General features: G+C 47.5%; 1 protein-coding gene across 1 annotated transcript in view; it reads right to left on the bottom strand.

Annotated features, from left to right (window-relative positions):
* Positions 1-4,149: 4,149 nt before the first annotated feature.
* Positions 4,150-17,015, bottom strand: part of Tspan5 (tetraspanin 5) — a 165,648-nt gene continuing 152,782 nt past the window's right edge. Inside the window, exons 5-8 of the mRNA XM_005357353.3 lie at positions 14,788-14,913; positions 13,147-13,194; positions 12,924-13,040; positions 4,150-9,524 (exon numbers count right to left, since the gene is read on the bottom strand). Of these exons, the coding sequence (XP_005357410.1) occupies positions 9,459-9,524; positions 12,924-13,040; positions 13,147-13,194; positions 14,788-14,913 (357 nt within the window). The 3' untranslated portion in view covers positions 4,150-9,458. The remainder of the gene's footprint in view (positions 9,525-12,923; positions 13,041-13,146; positions 13,195-14,787; positions 14,914-17,015) is intronic.

Genomic DNA, 17,015 nt, shown 5'->3' with positions numbered 1-17,015 from the left:
GCAGAAAGAATATATTGTATACATAATAAATAAATAAATATTAAAAAAAAATTATTGTGAGCCAGGTGGTGGCATACATCTTTAAAAAAAAATTACACGGGGGAAGGACAGAAATGGTTCAGTGGTTAAGAACATGTATTGCTCTTCCAAAGGACCTTAGTTCGGTTCCCACGGCAACCTCTAACTACAGCTCCAGAAGATCCACCGGCCTCTGCTGGCCTCCACAGACACTTCTCTCTCTCTCTCTCTCTCTCTCTCTCTCTCTCTCTCTCTCTCTCTCTCTCTCACACACACACACACACACACACACACACACACACTTAAAAAATCTAATTTTGAAGCTATCAAGATGATTCAGTGGGTAAAGACATTTGCCACCCAGCCTGACGAAGTTTGATCCCTAGAACCTACTTGGTAAAAGAAAGAACCAATTCCCAAAGGCTGCTTCCTGACCTCCACGGGTGTGCCATCACACACGCAAACAAAAGATAAAACATTTAAATTACTTTTTACTTTAAAACTTTGCATATTGTGTTGTTCTGATTTGTATCAGTAGGTATCAGAAAATTAGTTTATGATGGATTATCATCATAAATCAGTGGGTACACATAAAAGTATACCTATCCTAAATCATAAATTATTTCATCATAAATCGGTAGGTGTATATAAAAGTAGGTATCTACTTTTAATAATTTGATTCAATTATTCCAATATCAGAATCTATCTAGAGCCACGTGCAAAGCGTAGGAAATGGAACAAAGGTCCCAGCTGCTGCATTCTGTTGTGCAGAGCCCACATCTGTAACAGTTGGTGGACAGGGGTCTGCTAAGTGATAGCTAATCCGCATTGCCTCTCAAACGTCTCTGACTCTGGGCTCATCTAACTCCTTTAAAGAAGGCTGAGCACCCTGAAAAGCCCCTGTTGTGAATATCGTGTTAGAAATCTAAAGGAAGAACTAGTAAGAACAGTGAAAATGCAAGTGCACCCCTCCCGTCACCCCGAGACTAGACCTGACAATGTTACACCCTTCCTAAAGGCCTCCATGTTCACAGAATGAGTAAGAGCAAAGAGGGGATTATAACATTTTCGGATTAGAAAATAGATTCAAACCCAGGGACTCTTGCACATTAAGAATTGCAAAAAGTCCATTCATGGACCAAATTGTGAGAACACAATCTATTTGAACACCATGCAGCCCAAAATACTATTACTATTTAAACTACTCATTGACAGTGAAGGGTGAAATCCCGGTTTAGTGAAAAACACAACATTTAAAGATGTGTTTGCACCTCCTCTCGTTTTGTGACACAGAGTCTCACAGGTAACCTTGAGTTTGCATTGATCTTGCTTTTGAAGTGCTGAAATTACAGGCAGGCACAGCCACACACTGCCTCTTACTGTACCATTTAAGACAGAATTCTTATTACAAACATATAGTATTATAAGCATTTAGCTCTAGATGCTAAGCACTTACTATTTTGGTTTTATGCATCGGGATTGTTTTACTTTTGCAACCCAATTTCAGCATAGTAATTAGAAGACATGGGCAGAAATGACCAACAATAAGATGCTCTCATCTTCATTCAGCGCTGTAGATTGAGACAAGCCCTGTACATGTGAGGGACATATTCTGCCACTCAACTACTCCCTCAATGCCAGGACCTGCGCCAGTCATCCCAGCTCCCAGTGAGAACAAACCGGGGTTGTCTATATCCCACAGCACCAGATTCGCTTGGAGCTTGCTAGAACCGTGACTCTCCAGCCCCATTCAAGAACTACAGCTCCTTTGGATGTCAGTGTAGCCATTTCTCAGAAAATTAGGAAACAACCTTCCTTAAGACCCGGTAATACCACTTATGGGTCTATATCCAAAGGATGCTCAATCATGTTCACAGCAGCATTGTCATAGCCAGAACCTGGAAACAACCTAAATGCCCTTAGACTGAAGAATGAATAAGGAAATTTGGTACATTTACACAATGGAGTACTACACAGTAGAAAAAAATAATGACATCTTGAATTTTGCAGGCAAAAGGGTGGAGCTAGAAAACATTATTTTGAGTGAGGTAACCCAGACCCCAAAAAACAATTATCATATGTACTCACTCATAAGTGGTTTTTAAACATAAAGCAAAGAAAACCAGCCTACAAATCACAACCCCAGAGAACCTAGACAACAATGAGGACCCTAAGAGAGACATACATGGATCTAATCTTCATGGGAAGTAGAAAAAGACAAGATCTCCGGAGTAAAGTGGGAGCATTGGGACCTTGGGAGAGGGTTGAAGGGAAGGGGAGAGACAGGGACGGGAGCAGAGAAAAATGTAGAGCTCAATAAAAATCAATAATAATAAAAAAAGAACTGCTGAGTCAGAACCTGCGCTCAGAACCTGCAGATATCTCCGCGGAGCGGGTGTGAAAGCCCTGGCAGCATATTGCCTCCACCTGGGAGCTCAGAAAGATGCCTGGGAGGGCGGCCGGGGCTTTAGTGTTCCCAGCTGGCTCTACCACACACCCAGAAAATGGCGCTTTAACATCTTGGTTGCAACCTTGAAAAAGATAAAATTGAAGCCTCCAATCACCACTGCTTTGAAGCTTGTGTTCCCCAGCCGTCCCCAGCACCCACAACTTGGTAACTTCCCTGCCAGTTTCTGGGCCCCAGGAATTTTAGGGGGACAGAGAAAGTAGGGGAGAGCGGTGGCTCAGTCCACTGTGGTACTAAAATAAGTACTGTAGGCCAGGTATTTTATAGACAACAAAAGAGTGGGTGCTGGAGAGATGGCTCAGCGGTTAAGAGCATTGCCTGCTCTTCCAAAGGTCCTGAGTACAATTCCCAGCAACCACATGGTGACAACAAAAGAGTATTATTTACCGTTCTGGAGGCAGCGGAAGCCAAGGTCAAGGTGCAAGAAGTTTTGAAGTTCCCGTGTCTGGTGAAGACTCAGTTCTCACAGCATATCCTAGTCCTCTGCACTTGCTGGAAGGGAGGACCAAATACCTCCAGGCTTCCTTTATATGGGCGCTCAGCCCCGTCAAGACCACGGAGTCCTCGTGCACCAATCACCCGAAGCCCCTCCCCCTACGATTGTTTCTCTAGAGACGCCTTTCTTCTTTACGTTGTTTTATGAGCCTTCTACCTGCCTGTGCGTAGTGCATCTATGTGTCTTGGGTACATGTCTGACGTCTACAGAGGTCAGAACGGGTTAGCTTCCCAGGAACTGGAGTTAGAGTTACGGATGGCTGTGAAGCACCCGCCATGCTTGGAATCGAACTCCAGTCCTCCGCCAGAGCAGCAAGCGCTCCTCAACACTGAGCCATCGCTCAAACCTGGAATCACTTTAATCCAATCCAGGAAAATTTCAAGGATATAGTCATCCGAGCAGCAGCAGCTGGCTTCCCTCATGTCCTCCAAGACTAGAGAGAGCTTGCCCCGACCCTGCAGAGCCAGGAGCCCACTTGGCTCACAGCTATGTTAAGTAAGCCTGGTGACAACCTGAGTGGAATGGGGGTTGAGTCTGATACTATTTTTGCCTTTAACCACACGCTGTGATAGGCAATCCTAGCCAGTTTTCCGAATTGTTTTTAAAACATTCCCGTAACGTAGTTGGTTCCCTCGCTGCCACGCTGGACCGGAAGCTCGACTTCTCAAGCTATCTTTACTGCAGATGGAATCGCTGCCACCAGCCCATTGGTTCTACAGCTTTCCCTTCCTTCGCTGAGTGCCCACGAGCCCTCCATGAGCCACACCTGACCTTACTGCCTGGCATCTGCAAACCATAGCCACATAGTGAAGACTCCAGTCTTCCCTGGAAAAACGGCAGTTTAGCTCTGAACAAGTGGAGATCCTCAGTCTGTGGGGATTCCACTGTGGTTTACACCTCAGACACTTACCTGAGAGTTTGTGGTGGTGGTGCCTGGAACAGAGTATACTTGCCCGACTGTGCGCTGTTGGTTCAAGGGGCAGATGAGCCGTTCAGCCCCGCAGCTGCTTGCAAGGGACAATTAGTGAACCACCGTGGCGTTTTAGTAACATGAGGGACTACAAAAGGCGCAGATCATTTTATTTCTATTTTATTTATGTGATTTCAAACATTGTAGCAGATGGTATTTAAGAGAATTTGCTTCAAATAAATACAGAATGCACCACCATAATCTTAAATATAATAACACATTCTTTATTTAAAGTACACGAAAGGCGGCAAGATTAGCCGGGCATAGTGGTGAATACCGGGAATTACAGTGCTTGGGAGGCTGAAGCAGGAAGAATGAGTTTATAACAGCCTAAATTAACACAAGCCTAAGGCTAGCCCCATGTATATACTGTATATCTTAACAAAACCAGAAAGCAGCAAGATTTTTACAAGAGCATAGGCCAGAGATCATGCGCATACAGGGTTCAGCTGCCTCCAATCAACAGATGAGAACCTTGTGGGGATGTGGGCCTGCCAGGGAGAACATTTAGCTTGCAGCAGGCCCCTTCAAGGCAAAAAGCAACAGGCACCAAGCTCTGCCTGATCCCATCGGAAAAAAAACACACCAACAGGACAGCTTCAACCAACCATGTGTTCCCTCAGAGTTCGAGAGGCTAGAACTGTATGTGTCCCAGTTTCTGGTAGCTGCTGTCAAGCTCGGTGTTCCTCGGATTAGAGACATACTACCTGAATCTGCCCTTTTTCGTGGAGAATTCTTTACATTCTGCAGGCCAGTGTCTGAGGTTTTGTTAGACTATCAGGGTACGAAATACTGGAAGACACCATTTAGCTTGTGACAAACTCCTAGCACGTGAGCATGGTTTCCACGTTCTCTCAAATCAAGGTTGTAGTCAGGTGGTACAAAGTTTGTCATCACACCTCTTGGAAGACTGATGCAGGGGGATTGCTGCAAGTTTGAAGGGAGACAGATGCAGAACAGAAGCACCGGGCTGACTGGGGCTACTTAACAAGATCTTGTTAAAATAAGAAACCAAAACCAAAACAACAAAAAGTAAGAAATCCTCAAATCAAAGCCAACTCCACCAGGCCCTCAAGTGATGTTTTTAGAGGAAAGTTCAGCAAAGTCTGCTTCTTTGTTCTGGATAGTTTATGTTGAAGAACTGAGGTGCAGCTTAGGACCTGGGATCTCAGCCCCCACAAAACCTTTAAGTGGAGGTTTGTGCCCTGGGAGAGAGGGTGCAGCCTGTGCCACCTTCCACCAGGATAGCACGTGTCTGGAAGACATAGCACCTCCAGAGTGGGAGGTAAATGCGTGGTGACAGCGAGCACTGGCTTCTAGAAGCAGCATCTGCCTGCACAGGAGGCACAGCCAGTTTCCACCAGGCCTGCACAAGCCTGCTGCAGCAAGGTGGAAAGATCAGTGCCTAAGTACTGATGGGAACAAAAATACTCCCTTCCCTAGGCTCCCAGAATGAGCCCCAGGTTTCAGGAGCATGAAGGAATGGCCCTATCTTCCCTAAGCACCTGCCATCAGCCCCACACCGTTTCTTGTTTCCTAATCCTGGAATGGAGCTTGCATAGGAGCCTCCCTCGCCAACTCCAGGCGGCTGCAGTTCTCCATGGCTGACACTAGAGGGCAGGCCACTAAAACTTTTCTGTTCTAATCAGTGTGCAGGTTCAGGGAGGTGACAACCACGTAGGCAGCTTGTCTTGCTGGGCACTGGTTCTTTCTGGAATCCGTACCCACCATGTAAAACCAGGCTTTCGCCTGCTCTTCTGGACAATGGCTTTATCTCTCGTTCCTCGAAGTGGGTGGTGTAAGACCAGGAGGTCTAGCTCAGGCTAACCGGGAGGGGACAGGACAACTTTCTGGCAAGTTTACAAGGGAGCGATGAGCCTCCAGAGGAAAGCCATAGTTAATTTCTCAAACCAAGAATGTCCTAAAAACCACAGTACGATAGACTCTATCTTTATAGCAAGTCTCTCAAACAAATAAACGGGGAGGTGGCTTTGGTAGCTTTAGAGTTTAGTTTCTCTTCCCCACTTCCTGGGCCCCTAGTCAAATGATTCCACCAAAAGTTTTAACTCAACCCTGCTTGTTCTTGCTGTACACTTGGTTTCCACTTGTTGAGTGTGGGCAGTACCTCATTGTCATTGTCCCCGGCCCTGTGGCACTGGCCACAGCGGCCAGCGTTTATGGACAGGAGCCCAGTCCTTCCTTGGAGGTCTGCACATATTTCCCAAGGGAAGGAGCAAGCACCAATGTGTAAATGGCAAGGCTTTCTGGCGCAGGCCTGCCAGGTCACTGGGCTCTGACCTTCATTGTTCATCCCACCCACTTCCCAGGGCTCTTCTCCAAGAGAGCCGGAAACAGGCGCTTGGGAGAGCCACACACTGCAAAACGATTCCATTCCTGCCCACACAAACACCGGCCCCTAGTGATCAAATGCTGTTCCAAAGAAGCAAAAGCTTGGACCGAGTCCCTTCTAAGAGTCTCCTGGAGGGGAGAAGCCTGGGACCTGGGGCAGCAAGGGAGCCCAAAGACATGCCAAGGGGCTCGACCCTGGCGAAAGAAACGGGAGTTGGAGAACTCACTGATGCTTTCTAGTTTTTACTGTTCTTTTCATGAATCGTACATTTTTTACATTACAGAGGTGATCTTTGTGAGACCCAGTAAACAACAGAAGTAAAAGAAGCGGTAATAGTCCCCTAAAGTCTAGTGTCTACTTAGATCGAGGAAGACACTTCTGCTAGTTTCGAGCGCTTTGTCCTCTGCTGCCAAAGCATGGAGGGAATGACCGGGCCCCCTAACATCAGCTAGTAAGGGACATCAACAGAGCTGTCCATCCTCTGTCACGAACAGATTTTTCAAAATCAAAATGTTTTTGTTTCCTATATCCAGGGAGGCAAGGCACTGTGTTTCTCTCATCTGGGGACACACCGTTCTGTCCGGTCTTAGAGCAGTAAATGAAATGGAAGGTTTTGTTTCCATCTGTTCACAAGACTATTTTCCAGTAATAATTCACAATCGAAATACACACAAGGTGGTGTTTTCCAACGGGGTAAGATGATAGTTTCAAGGGACTACCAGCAAGTTCTTTCTTATTAAAAACTGTAACTTTTACCTAGGCCCACGGTGTATTGAATACACAGCCCAGAATGACAGGGTCAAGGTTTGAGATCTGCGTTTTACAAGGTCCCCAAGGCGTCTGTAACAAGCAGGAGACAACTCCAGGACAGAGAACACCTACTTACAGGGTGCTTTGTCTGTCTACGTTTAGCAACCCAGACAGACTCAGCCTCCACAACCACAACTTTCCCCTCCCACTCAGGACTGATGGGTGTTTCTCAAAATCAACCTGTGATTTCATCCGCATCACAGGAACTCAGCAGTGGGAGTCCTCCATCCCTGTTCCGACCTACCTTCTAAGGGACTCTGGGGGTGGTGGCAGCTCTTGGGACATGGGCTTGACCCCAAAGTTTCAGGCACATGAGGAATGAGCTACAGCCCTGGCACAAGCCTTTTGTGTTTTAACCAGTCATTCCAGAATGCGTCACGGTAGCAGCTGGGAAGTATTCAGAAAGAAACAACATGATCCCCATGTCAGGTAGAACCAAATTTATTAATGACAGCTTTTATTACAATCACTCTCGAGTGTAAAAAATAAAGGCGATTAAAATTTAAAACTCACTTGGGCTTGTGACTTGGCTTTCACTGGGTATGCCACAGGGTGGGGGAAATCTTGCCTGATTCGGAATCAACTGGCCAGATGCAGTTCACTGGAGAATGAGGTAATAAAGGAGACAGAAGTGCCGATCCAAGAAAAGACATCACAAATGACGGCATGGGCAGGGGCGGAGTCATGTAACCTCACGTCCACGTATGGAATGGCTATCTCTACCTACAACGGACACAGATACACACATGCAGGGCCACACACACCCAAACTGCGGAGATGGGACCGGAAAGGGGTGCCCGTCCTCCCGTGGAGCAGACTGTCCGCCAGCCACGGCGATGCAGTGCCACGGGAGTGGAAAACCCCGCTAACCTGCTAACTCAGAAAGGTGGCTGGCGAAAGTGGAGCTGCTCTCACCGGCGGTATAGCCTTCCCGGCAACCCACCATCTCAAACCTGCTCCCCACGACAGCAACACCCAGGGAATACCACAAGCTGGGTAAAAATCTTGAAGCCCAAATCCACCCTCCCAGCGGGCACGAGGCAGAAGCAGGACCTGAAGGTGGTTTTCTGCCCAGCGTCACAGAACCCTGGCTGGGCCTCAGTGCGGCCCCTCAAGTATTTGTGCTTTGTTACTACCCTGAGGTCACCTCATGGGGACAGAGATCTGGCCATGCACTAGACTAGGTTTGATTTTGTTTCTGTTTTCTTAAATATATGGCAAAACTAAAATTGCAAGAAGACCCTCGTCAGAGGCGTTTTGACTGTGTCAGCCCTGCTTTGGAACGGAGCCTTAGTGAGGAAGACGGGGAGTGTACAAAAGCTGGGCTGGAAGCTGGGAGAGACGGGGAGCCCATGAGGCATAGAACGCATGGCTTGGACAACATGCCACAACCACCCAAGGCTGGGGACCTCTGACATAAACGCTGACGAGTGCTCTCGGGTGTCTCCTGGAAAAGGACATGATGGGTTCGGGGTCACAGCACATGCAGGTGAGGATTATACAAAAACTTACTCTTGAAGCTGAATAGGAAAACATTACACAGGACTGTATCATAGTCTTTGCCTTGGGAGACAGAAAGAACCAAAATAATAACCAATTAAAAAAAAAAGAAAGAAAAGAAAAAAAGAAACAAAACACAAAAAACGAGCCCAGAGTATTCCGGAATATCCGAAGAACCCGAACACTAGTTGGTTAAGGTGGGGGACAGGAGCGCTCAATTAGTGCCTCTCAGTAACCTCGTTTTCTCCTTGGAGGTCACGGATAAAGCTCAGGCTGGCCGCTCAGAGGAAAGATCAGTCCTGCGGAAACGTGAACCGCAATCTCTGCTACCCTAACTGGCTACTCCAAACACCAGGCTTTCTTAAGGTGCACCCTGGACGGGACCTGTTCCACCCATCTCAAAAATCCCATCACAGAGGACAGTCGCAACAGGTTCTGAGAACGTGAATGGAGAGATTTCAAAACACTTAGCCCTGGGGGGTAAGGGCTTAAGTTTTAGCCAAGATGTGGACAGCACTGTATTCTCCACAAATTCAAGTACATGCAGTGCCCGACCTCCCCCCTTTCCCTTCCGGGTAGCATCCATCCATCTATCAGTTCACGGCTACAGTAGAGGTTCACGGCACAGCCCCTCAGCGGCTTTCCCGCTGTTCTGGTTTTCTTTTGAAAAGGCCCGTCTTTGAACGGCATTCCCCAGCTTTACCCCCGACAGGAAGTAAGTTCTTGGCAGCTCCATGAGGTGGGACTGTGGACCCGCGATCAGGTCCCTGCAGTCTGCCATCGGTCAGCACAGGAGGGTCAGCGAGGGGGTCAGTCCAGTGTCTTGCAGCAGTGGTCACAGGGTTTTTTACCAGCTAGCCCTGACAGCTTCAATGTCACTCACTAAATTCTGTGCCAGGCATATCCCAAAAATCTAGAAGAGGGAAGAAAATCAAGTTAGACGGCAGAATTAAAACACTTTTGGCTTTTCCTTGGCCAATGAGTCCCCCCCCCCCCGTTTGATAATCTGATTCTTAAAGTGATAAACAGGGGATGGAGATGTAGCTCAATCCGTCTATAGAGAGCTTGCCTAGCATACATAAAACCTGGATTCTATCTCCAGCACCACAGAAAAACAGGTTGTATGTATCTATAATCCTGGATCTTGAGAAGGCAGCGGCAGACACATCGGAAGTCATCCTCAGCTACGTAGCAAGTTTGAGGCCAGCCTGGGATGCCTGAGACCATCGGCTGAAAAGGAGGGTGGGGAGAGAGACAAGAAAAACTGAGATGCAATTAATGTTCTATAAAATCCATAATTTTAGCATGACTTTAGCTCTTTAATACTAAGTACAGAAGCTGTCCATTGCCCTCACGCTGACCCTGTACAGAGAGAAGCCATTTCTAACCCTCCCCGTGGCCTAGACAGTGCTGATCTACTTTCTCTCTCTATGGCTTTGCCTGTTCTGGACTTCTCATGAAAATGGCGTCAGATAGTAAGGACGTGGTGCCTCTGACCTTTTCCATGGAACGAAATGTTCTCCACGCTCATCCACTGGTACTGTCCGAATGTGAAGTCCGCACAATCTCATGGGTTTGAATACTCAGTTCCCAGCTAGTGGCACTGTTTTTGGGAAGTTCTAGGACATTGAGACTGTAGCTCAGCAACCAGAACTGGGATGCTAAGGACAGTGACGAAGGTGTTCTCTGTCTCTAAGATGTTTTGGCCGCTATGCCTTCCTCACCATGCTGGGCACTAGCCTCTCAACCCTGAGACCAAACAAACCTCTCTTTCTTTCCTCTACAAGGTATTGATTACAGTGCTGTAAAACCTCATGACCCAACTAATTTTCTTTATAGGACACAAGCTAAAGAACTCAAGTGAACGTCTCGATACAACATACAGAAAGTTGAGGTGGCCTCAACATGTATGCCCTGCCTTTGTGACCAGAGAAATCGCACGTGTATACGGGAAAGTCTGAAGCTCCACTGGGTCACGAGGCCTCCCAATCCTTCTATGGATTTCAGCTGCCTTTCGGGTGCTGAACCTCAGTGAAGCCATACACAAAGGCAACAGTTTTGTTGGTGACCAGCCTGTCTGATCCATGCACCGCCTGCTGCACCTGCCCAGCTCTCCCTGCTGAGGTCAGGTGTGTGACCTTCTGAAGGAAGGCCCCACCACTTCACTGTGTCTGCGAGGTGATAAGTTCCTCAGTCTCGTCCTCCCTCTCCTCCTGAGAGGGTCAAACCCCATCAACAAGGCCACAGGGGGAGGCAGGAAACACAGGAGGCAGAACTCCAGGCTGACTGGGTGGGTGATCGTTCTGATATAGGGGCACAGGGGAGGGATGGTGAGATCCTGGGATGCTCCCAGGGCACTGTGAAGATGTGGTGGGTGGGTGGCTCAGATGGGGAGTGTGGGGTGGGGTGCGGTGGGGGACCAAAAGCCGCTGAAGGACACTGGTGACTCTTGCAAAGACATGTCCAGCCAGTTGTTCTATTTGGGGGTCACACAGTAACTCTGTATTTATTTTCCAGAGAGCTGAGCCATTTGTTTCCTCCCTCCAGAAGTGTGTGAACGCTCCATCTTCCATCCTCATGAACACCCATTATCTTTCTTATTACGGCCACCCCGGTGGGTGGGCAATGGTTCTCTCATGACAAATGCTGTTGGCATCTTTTCTCATGTAATAGGCCAATTCTATCTCTGCTGGAGAAATGTCTACTGAAATACTCCGTTCGCTTTTAAACCAGGTCTTGCAAGGTAGCTCAGGCTGGCCTTTCTTCCAGATGTTTGGCATAAGCCCCTGTTATATATTCTAGGCATTGAGATCCCTTTCAGGTAACCACTTGCAAATATTTTCTGCTATTACGTGAGTAATCTTAAATGACCTCATTTTCTGTGTACAAGTCTCATATTTTGGTGAAGTCCCATTATCTATTTTACTTGGTGATTATATTTTTGCCATCATGCCCTTTTAAGGAAACTGTCCAAGACAAAAATCACCAACTTATACCATATTTTCTTCTAGAGTCTCATCACTTTGGCTTTTATATGGAGAGTTTTATTCATTTGCTTTTCACACCAAGGTCTAGTCTATGAAGGCTGCGCTGGCTGTGCACTCTGAAGTGACCGGCCTGCTTTAATCTTTTTTAATAGCGTGCATTACGGGCATATAGTATATTACACTTACATTTGAGTCTTTGATCTATTTTAAGTTAATGTTTAAATATGATATGAGACAGGCATCTAACAGTCAGTCTTTTCCAGAGAGAAAAATCAGTATTTCTGCACCATTTGTTGAAAAAGATTTTTTTAAGTTCTTTTTTTTTTAAAATATGTATAGGTGTTTTGCTTCCATGAATGCCTGCACACCACATTCTCACCGTTGTGTATGGAGGCCAGAAAAGGCCATCAGATCCCATAGACCTGTACTGAAAGACAATTGTTAGTTATCATGTGGGAGCTGGGAATTGAATCCTGGTCCTCTGGAAGAGCAGCCAGTGCTCTTAACCACTGAACTGTTTTTCCATCCCTGGAAACCCTTTTTCTGTTCCCCACTGAATAGTTAAGAGTCCCTTATCTAAGCAAAGCTCACAGAAGTTCTGTGTGAAACCCTGCTACTTTGTAGCGAGTTTTAATTAGGAAACATGAATTCTTCATCTTCTGATCTTTTCCAGTTTTATTTAGCTATTCTGGTTCTTATTTTCCCATGTCATTTCAGGCCCAGCGTGGCCATGACAGGGAAAGAGGAGGTAGGACCCGAGGTGGAAACTGCACAGAACCTCTAGGCCGTCGAGCAGTGACGCCATTTGAGTGATACTGAGTCCTATACTCCGTGAACACAGGATGCCTTTCTATTCACTGCAGACTTCTTTCATTCCCTTCCAGTGTGTGCCCGTTTGCGACCCTCTGCAGAAACTATCGCAGCAACAGGAAGCTCCTGAGACAGCCCTCTGAAAAGCTGGCCCGGAGAGACAAGAGACACAACACATACTTCTGAAACTCCAGAGCCTTAGCCTTCCTGCTGAGATCCACTCTGAGCAGCCACGTCTACAGCTGTCACGAGGCAGCCCTCTAAACAGATGGGATGCCAGTGAGTGACCTCATCAACCTCTTCCTGGGGAGAAGGAGGCAAGGTTTCTTGACGTTGTTTGCGGATCTAGAACCAGACCTTCAACAAACACAAACCTAATAGTTCCGGTCTGTTCCCAGGACCACCTGCATGTCACGGAAGCTATGGCGCTGAGGAGCTTGAGCAAGCGTCCTGTCCTGAGGAAGTGTCTCTGGGTACCACTGTCTGAGTTCTACCACCAAGGACCCACGTCTTACCTGCAGCAATGCGATGCCGATGAAAATACCAGCCACGATGGTTAAATTATCCTGTAGCCACTTCTCAAACTGCGGCACGCAGCCTTTCGTGTAGATTACAATCTGTTGGTCAACTTCCTTTAACAAGGGAAGAGAGCAGAGTGTCACAGATACAGCCTTGCGCATGCGCAAACGCTCCTCCAGACACGCTGGGCGCTAGGACACAGGGGCAGGTTCCACTTACTGGTTTTTGCCTGGCATCATAGCCACACTGAGTGTTGATGACATCTTCCTGGGGAAGAAAGGAAGAGAAAACTGAAATTCCCTCGTCTTCAACAGAAAGCCTATCTACTAATAAACAGGAGCCCTGCAGAGTCGGTGGTGAAACCCATCGAGGGCACACAGACCACAGCACCATGTTCAACGTGCCATGTGCATCAAATGCCACAAGCTTACAAGAGCAACTTCAGAAGTATGGAGTAAGACATTCTCCGCCTTAGAGATGAGGAAAACTGAGACTATAGCAGGCCCATTATGCTGGGAGTAGGGGGAGGATCAAGATTAAAAATACTGCCAAACCTCAGAAAGCTCCAAGGCTTGGGGAAAATGGAGACATAGATCAAAATCAAACTTAAAGGACAAAATGACCATCTTTATGCTCTTTGACGATTTCTACTAAAAAAAAAATAGTCTCATGCATGCCAAGTAAGTCCTTGCTCCTTATAATCAATAAAATTCTGTCAAAGATTTTTGATTGTTTGTTTTAATGAAAAAGGATTATGTTACTAATTACAAAGCAATACACTGTCTGGCCATGTGTCAAACAGGCAGCCTGACATCTCCAGGATCTGGTTGGAAATACTGGGGGCTAGCTGCTTCTTCCCCTCCGGGGGTCAGATATGAACCTCATCAGCTCTGAGTTCACGGCACAGGACAGACCTACTGAGGATCTGCGGTTGCCCAGTGACTCCTGGAGACGCTTCTGATTTTTCTCACAGACAGCAATAGAAAACCAGAGCACGCTGGCCAGTGTGGGCCTAGGCTGCCTGAATGAATCCACAGACTTCAAGCTGGACATCCTGCTGCCAATTGACCCGCCTCAGGGGAGGAAGACAGGCTGGCCGGAAGGGAACCACAGGCAGAGTGGCCGAGTTCTTAGACATGCTCAGCCCTCCAGATGCTCAGCCTGCAAGAAGGCCAACAGCTCAACCCTCTAAAAACGCTGGCCGCTGTGCTCTGTGAAAGAATCCCCCAGCTTCCAAACTTGCACAAGGGGGAGCCTGTGGAATCTGTCTGCACCCACTGCCCTCCTGTGGCAAGGGCAGGCTTGTCCAAGAAAGGCAATACAGTGTGACATGTAGTAAAAAAGGAGTGACTTCCGAGTGGGCTCTATGTTTCCTTTTTAAAGTAACAAAAGTGGCAGCCGCTACTGCCATCTTATGCCACACTCTAAACCCAAGCTATTGCAGACGGCTCACCTGGGAGCCCCACATTCTCATGAAGGGGGGACAACTGACAGAGGCAGCCTGCCTGGGAGGCGCCCATCTCGGTCACCTGTCAGCACTGTGATTCGGGAGAAGTCACTTGTACTCCACATGCCGTGGTTTTTTTTCTCCCCCACCCCAGAAAGGGACCCCCTTTTTTGACCTCCCATGAGCGGACACCCACCAAGGCTCAGAATAGGAACAAATGCACACACACTGGCTAAATGAATACCAGCCACCCTGTCTTGACTGGGAGGCCTGGGGGCACAGCACCCCCGTGGAGGAGCTACAATCAGGCATGAGCCTGTGAGAAGAGACACGGGGATTTAAATCCCGTTGCCGTCACACCCGTAGTGAGCGCAGGCGCAGAGCAGCCGCTGCCGTGAGCTCGGTGCTCTTACCGCGGGGTCTTTAGTGCAGCAGGAGAAGGGCACACCGCATCGCTCTCGGCTTGCATTGGAATCTGTGCAATTGAAGTAAATATTTAGGTTCCAATCATCAGCTCCAAAAGCCCCACAGCACTGCCACTAGAGCAAACAGGAGAGAGTTAGAAGGTCGTCTAGGCTCCGAGGTGACCAGCCACCTGCGCTCCACCCCCCCTGACACCCAGCACCGGGGCCTCAAGATCTATTTGGCTTGGCCACATTCTAGAGGGATACACAAGAACGTTCTAGAAGGAAAAATAAAACACTAGCAACACTGGCGACATCTAAGGAGGCAACTTGGTTGGGCTTGAGGATCTGATCTTATTTTAATGGTTCTTAAACAGTGTCACCGAGTGTAAGTGACATCAGGTGAGCCGCAGACACTTCGGTTCTGACAGCACACACACTAGGACTGTTGCCCCTTCACGACACAATGAACATCATGGCTGATGCTCAGTGGCACAGTGGTCAAACGTGGCAAGGCCTCGGGTCCAATCCCCACAACGACAAAAACGAAAACAACCCAAACAAACAAAAAAACAGAGCAAATAAACTCTATCTCTGAACAACCTTGGAGGGTTAATTTTTCATTATCTTGGTCTCTATGCTGAATCTATTTCATTTTTTAATAATTTATTTTTTATTATTTTTATATTCATTGGTGTTTTGCCTGCATGTGTGTCTGTGTGAGGGAGTCAGAAGCCCTGGATCTGGAGCTACAGAGAGTTGTGAGCTGCTATATGGATACTGGGAATGGAATCTGAGTCCTCTGGAAGAGCAGTCAGAGATTTAACTGCTGAGCCATCTCTCCAGACTCAGTTTTTAAAGAATATTTTTTCTTTTTTTTTAAAAAAAAATATTTATTTATTATATATACAGTGTTCTGTCTGTCTGTATGCTTGCTGGCCAGAAGAGGGCACCAGATCTCATTACAGATGGCTGTGAGCCACCATGTGGTGGCTGGGAATTGAACTCAGGACCTCTGGAAGAACAGTCAGTGCTCTTAACCTCTAAGCCATCTCTCCAGCCCTAAAGAACATATTTTTATATATTCATCTTTACAAAGTCAATCAGCTAATTAAAATATAAAATAACCAAGATGTTCATTCCATTCAGTGACTGATTATGGCTGGCCATAACCCACAGACCACCTCCCTGTTCTGGATTACCCTGGCTTCTTAAACTAAAACAACCCCTTGGCCATGTTAGGGCGTTGGTGACCAATAGCTATGTCGAAACATTTAACTCCAGAACAGACGACCAGAGTCACATTTTCATGTGTTGCTGAGCAGAGCAGGCAGGCTGCATGTGCGGAACATGTGTGAACACACACTCTGCAGGCCCCGCTGCTTCTCTGGACTTGGGCACCACAGGTTTCCCTGTGAACGAAGCCCTGTCAGCTCTGTCCTGCAAACTTCTCAGGGACACTGGCTGGGAAGCTGTGAGCTTGCATTCTGCAAGACCTAACACCAGCGGTGGTCTGCTGGGGTGAATGGGGACTGCATCTCATACCTGAGGACAGACCTCAGCGAGTGCTGAGCACTCTGAGAAGGGTCGCCTTCCTAAACCCCCACTGGATCCTGATGCGAATGGCCTTCTCCAAGGTAAATGTCACCCAGTTCAACCTTTCCAACTCAAAGCAAGACCTTGGTCCACTGCGCCTCTGTGTGGCCCCTGATCTTGCCCTAAATCCTAATGCCACTGACACCACTGACTGAGTTTGCTTGGCTTATTCCTATTGCTCCACTGGAGGTGCGGGAGGGCCTGCTGATCTGCGGGACGATAACATCTTGGGGCTACAATGAGACCATGGGCATCAAGTTCAAATAGATGGGGAAGTAGACAGTAGCTCACGTTTTCTTCTCTCATTTGACTGTCAGGGAACAAATTCAAGCTTTTGCTAGTACAAAGTCAATGAGACTGTATGTCCCTTGGCTCCTTGTCTGTCACACTCTGCATTCGGAGTGACAAGACATCTGCCTGATCTGTGGGCAGGAGAGGAGCAGCCAGTCACACGGTCATGTTCAGACACCTGTGTGGCAGGAGAGGGGTGTCCTCTTATTTCATTTGTTAGAAGCCAGCAGGCTTACAGATCTTTAACGTTTGGTTAGGACTGCACACATGGGGTAGCCGGATAGGTCCATTTGAGGAGCTTTATGAACAAATATCATGTTAGTTATTGTGAGCTGTAGGGGAAGGAACAC

This window comes from Microtus ochrogaster, chromosome 21, assembly GCF_000317375.1.
Source record: "Microtus ochrogaster isolate Prairie Vole_2 chromosome 21, MicOch1.0, whole genome shotgun sequence".
Lineage (NCBI taxonomy): Eukaryota > Metazoa > Chordata > Mammalia > Rodentia > Cricetidae > Microtus > Microtus ochrogaster.
The sequence above is the reverse complement of the archived record's forward strand: the minus strand, read 5'-3'. Positions and strand labels throughout refer to the sequence as shown.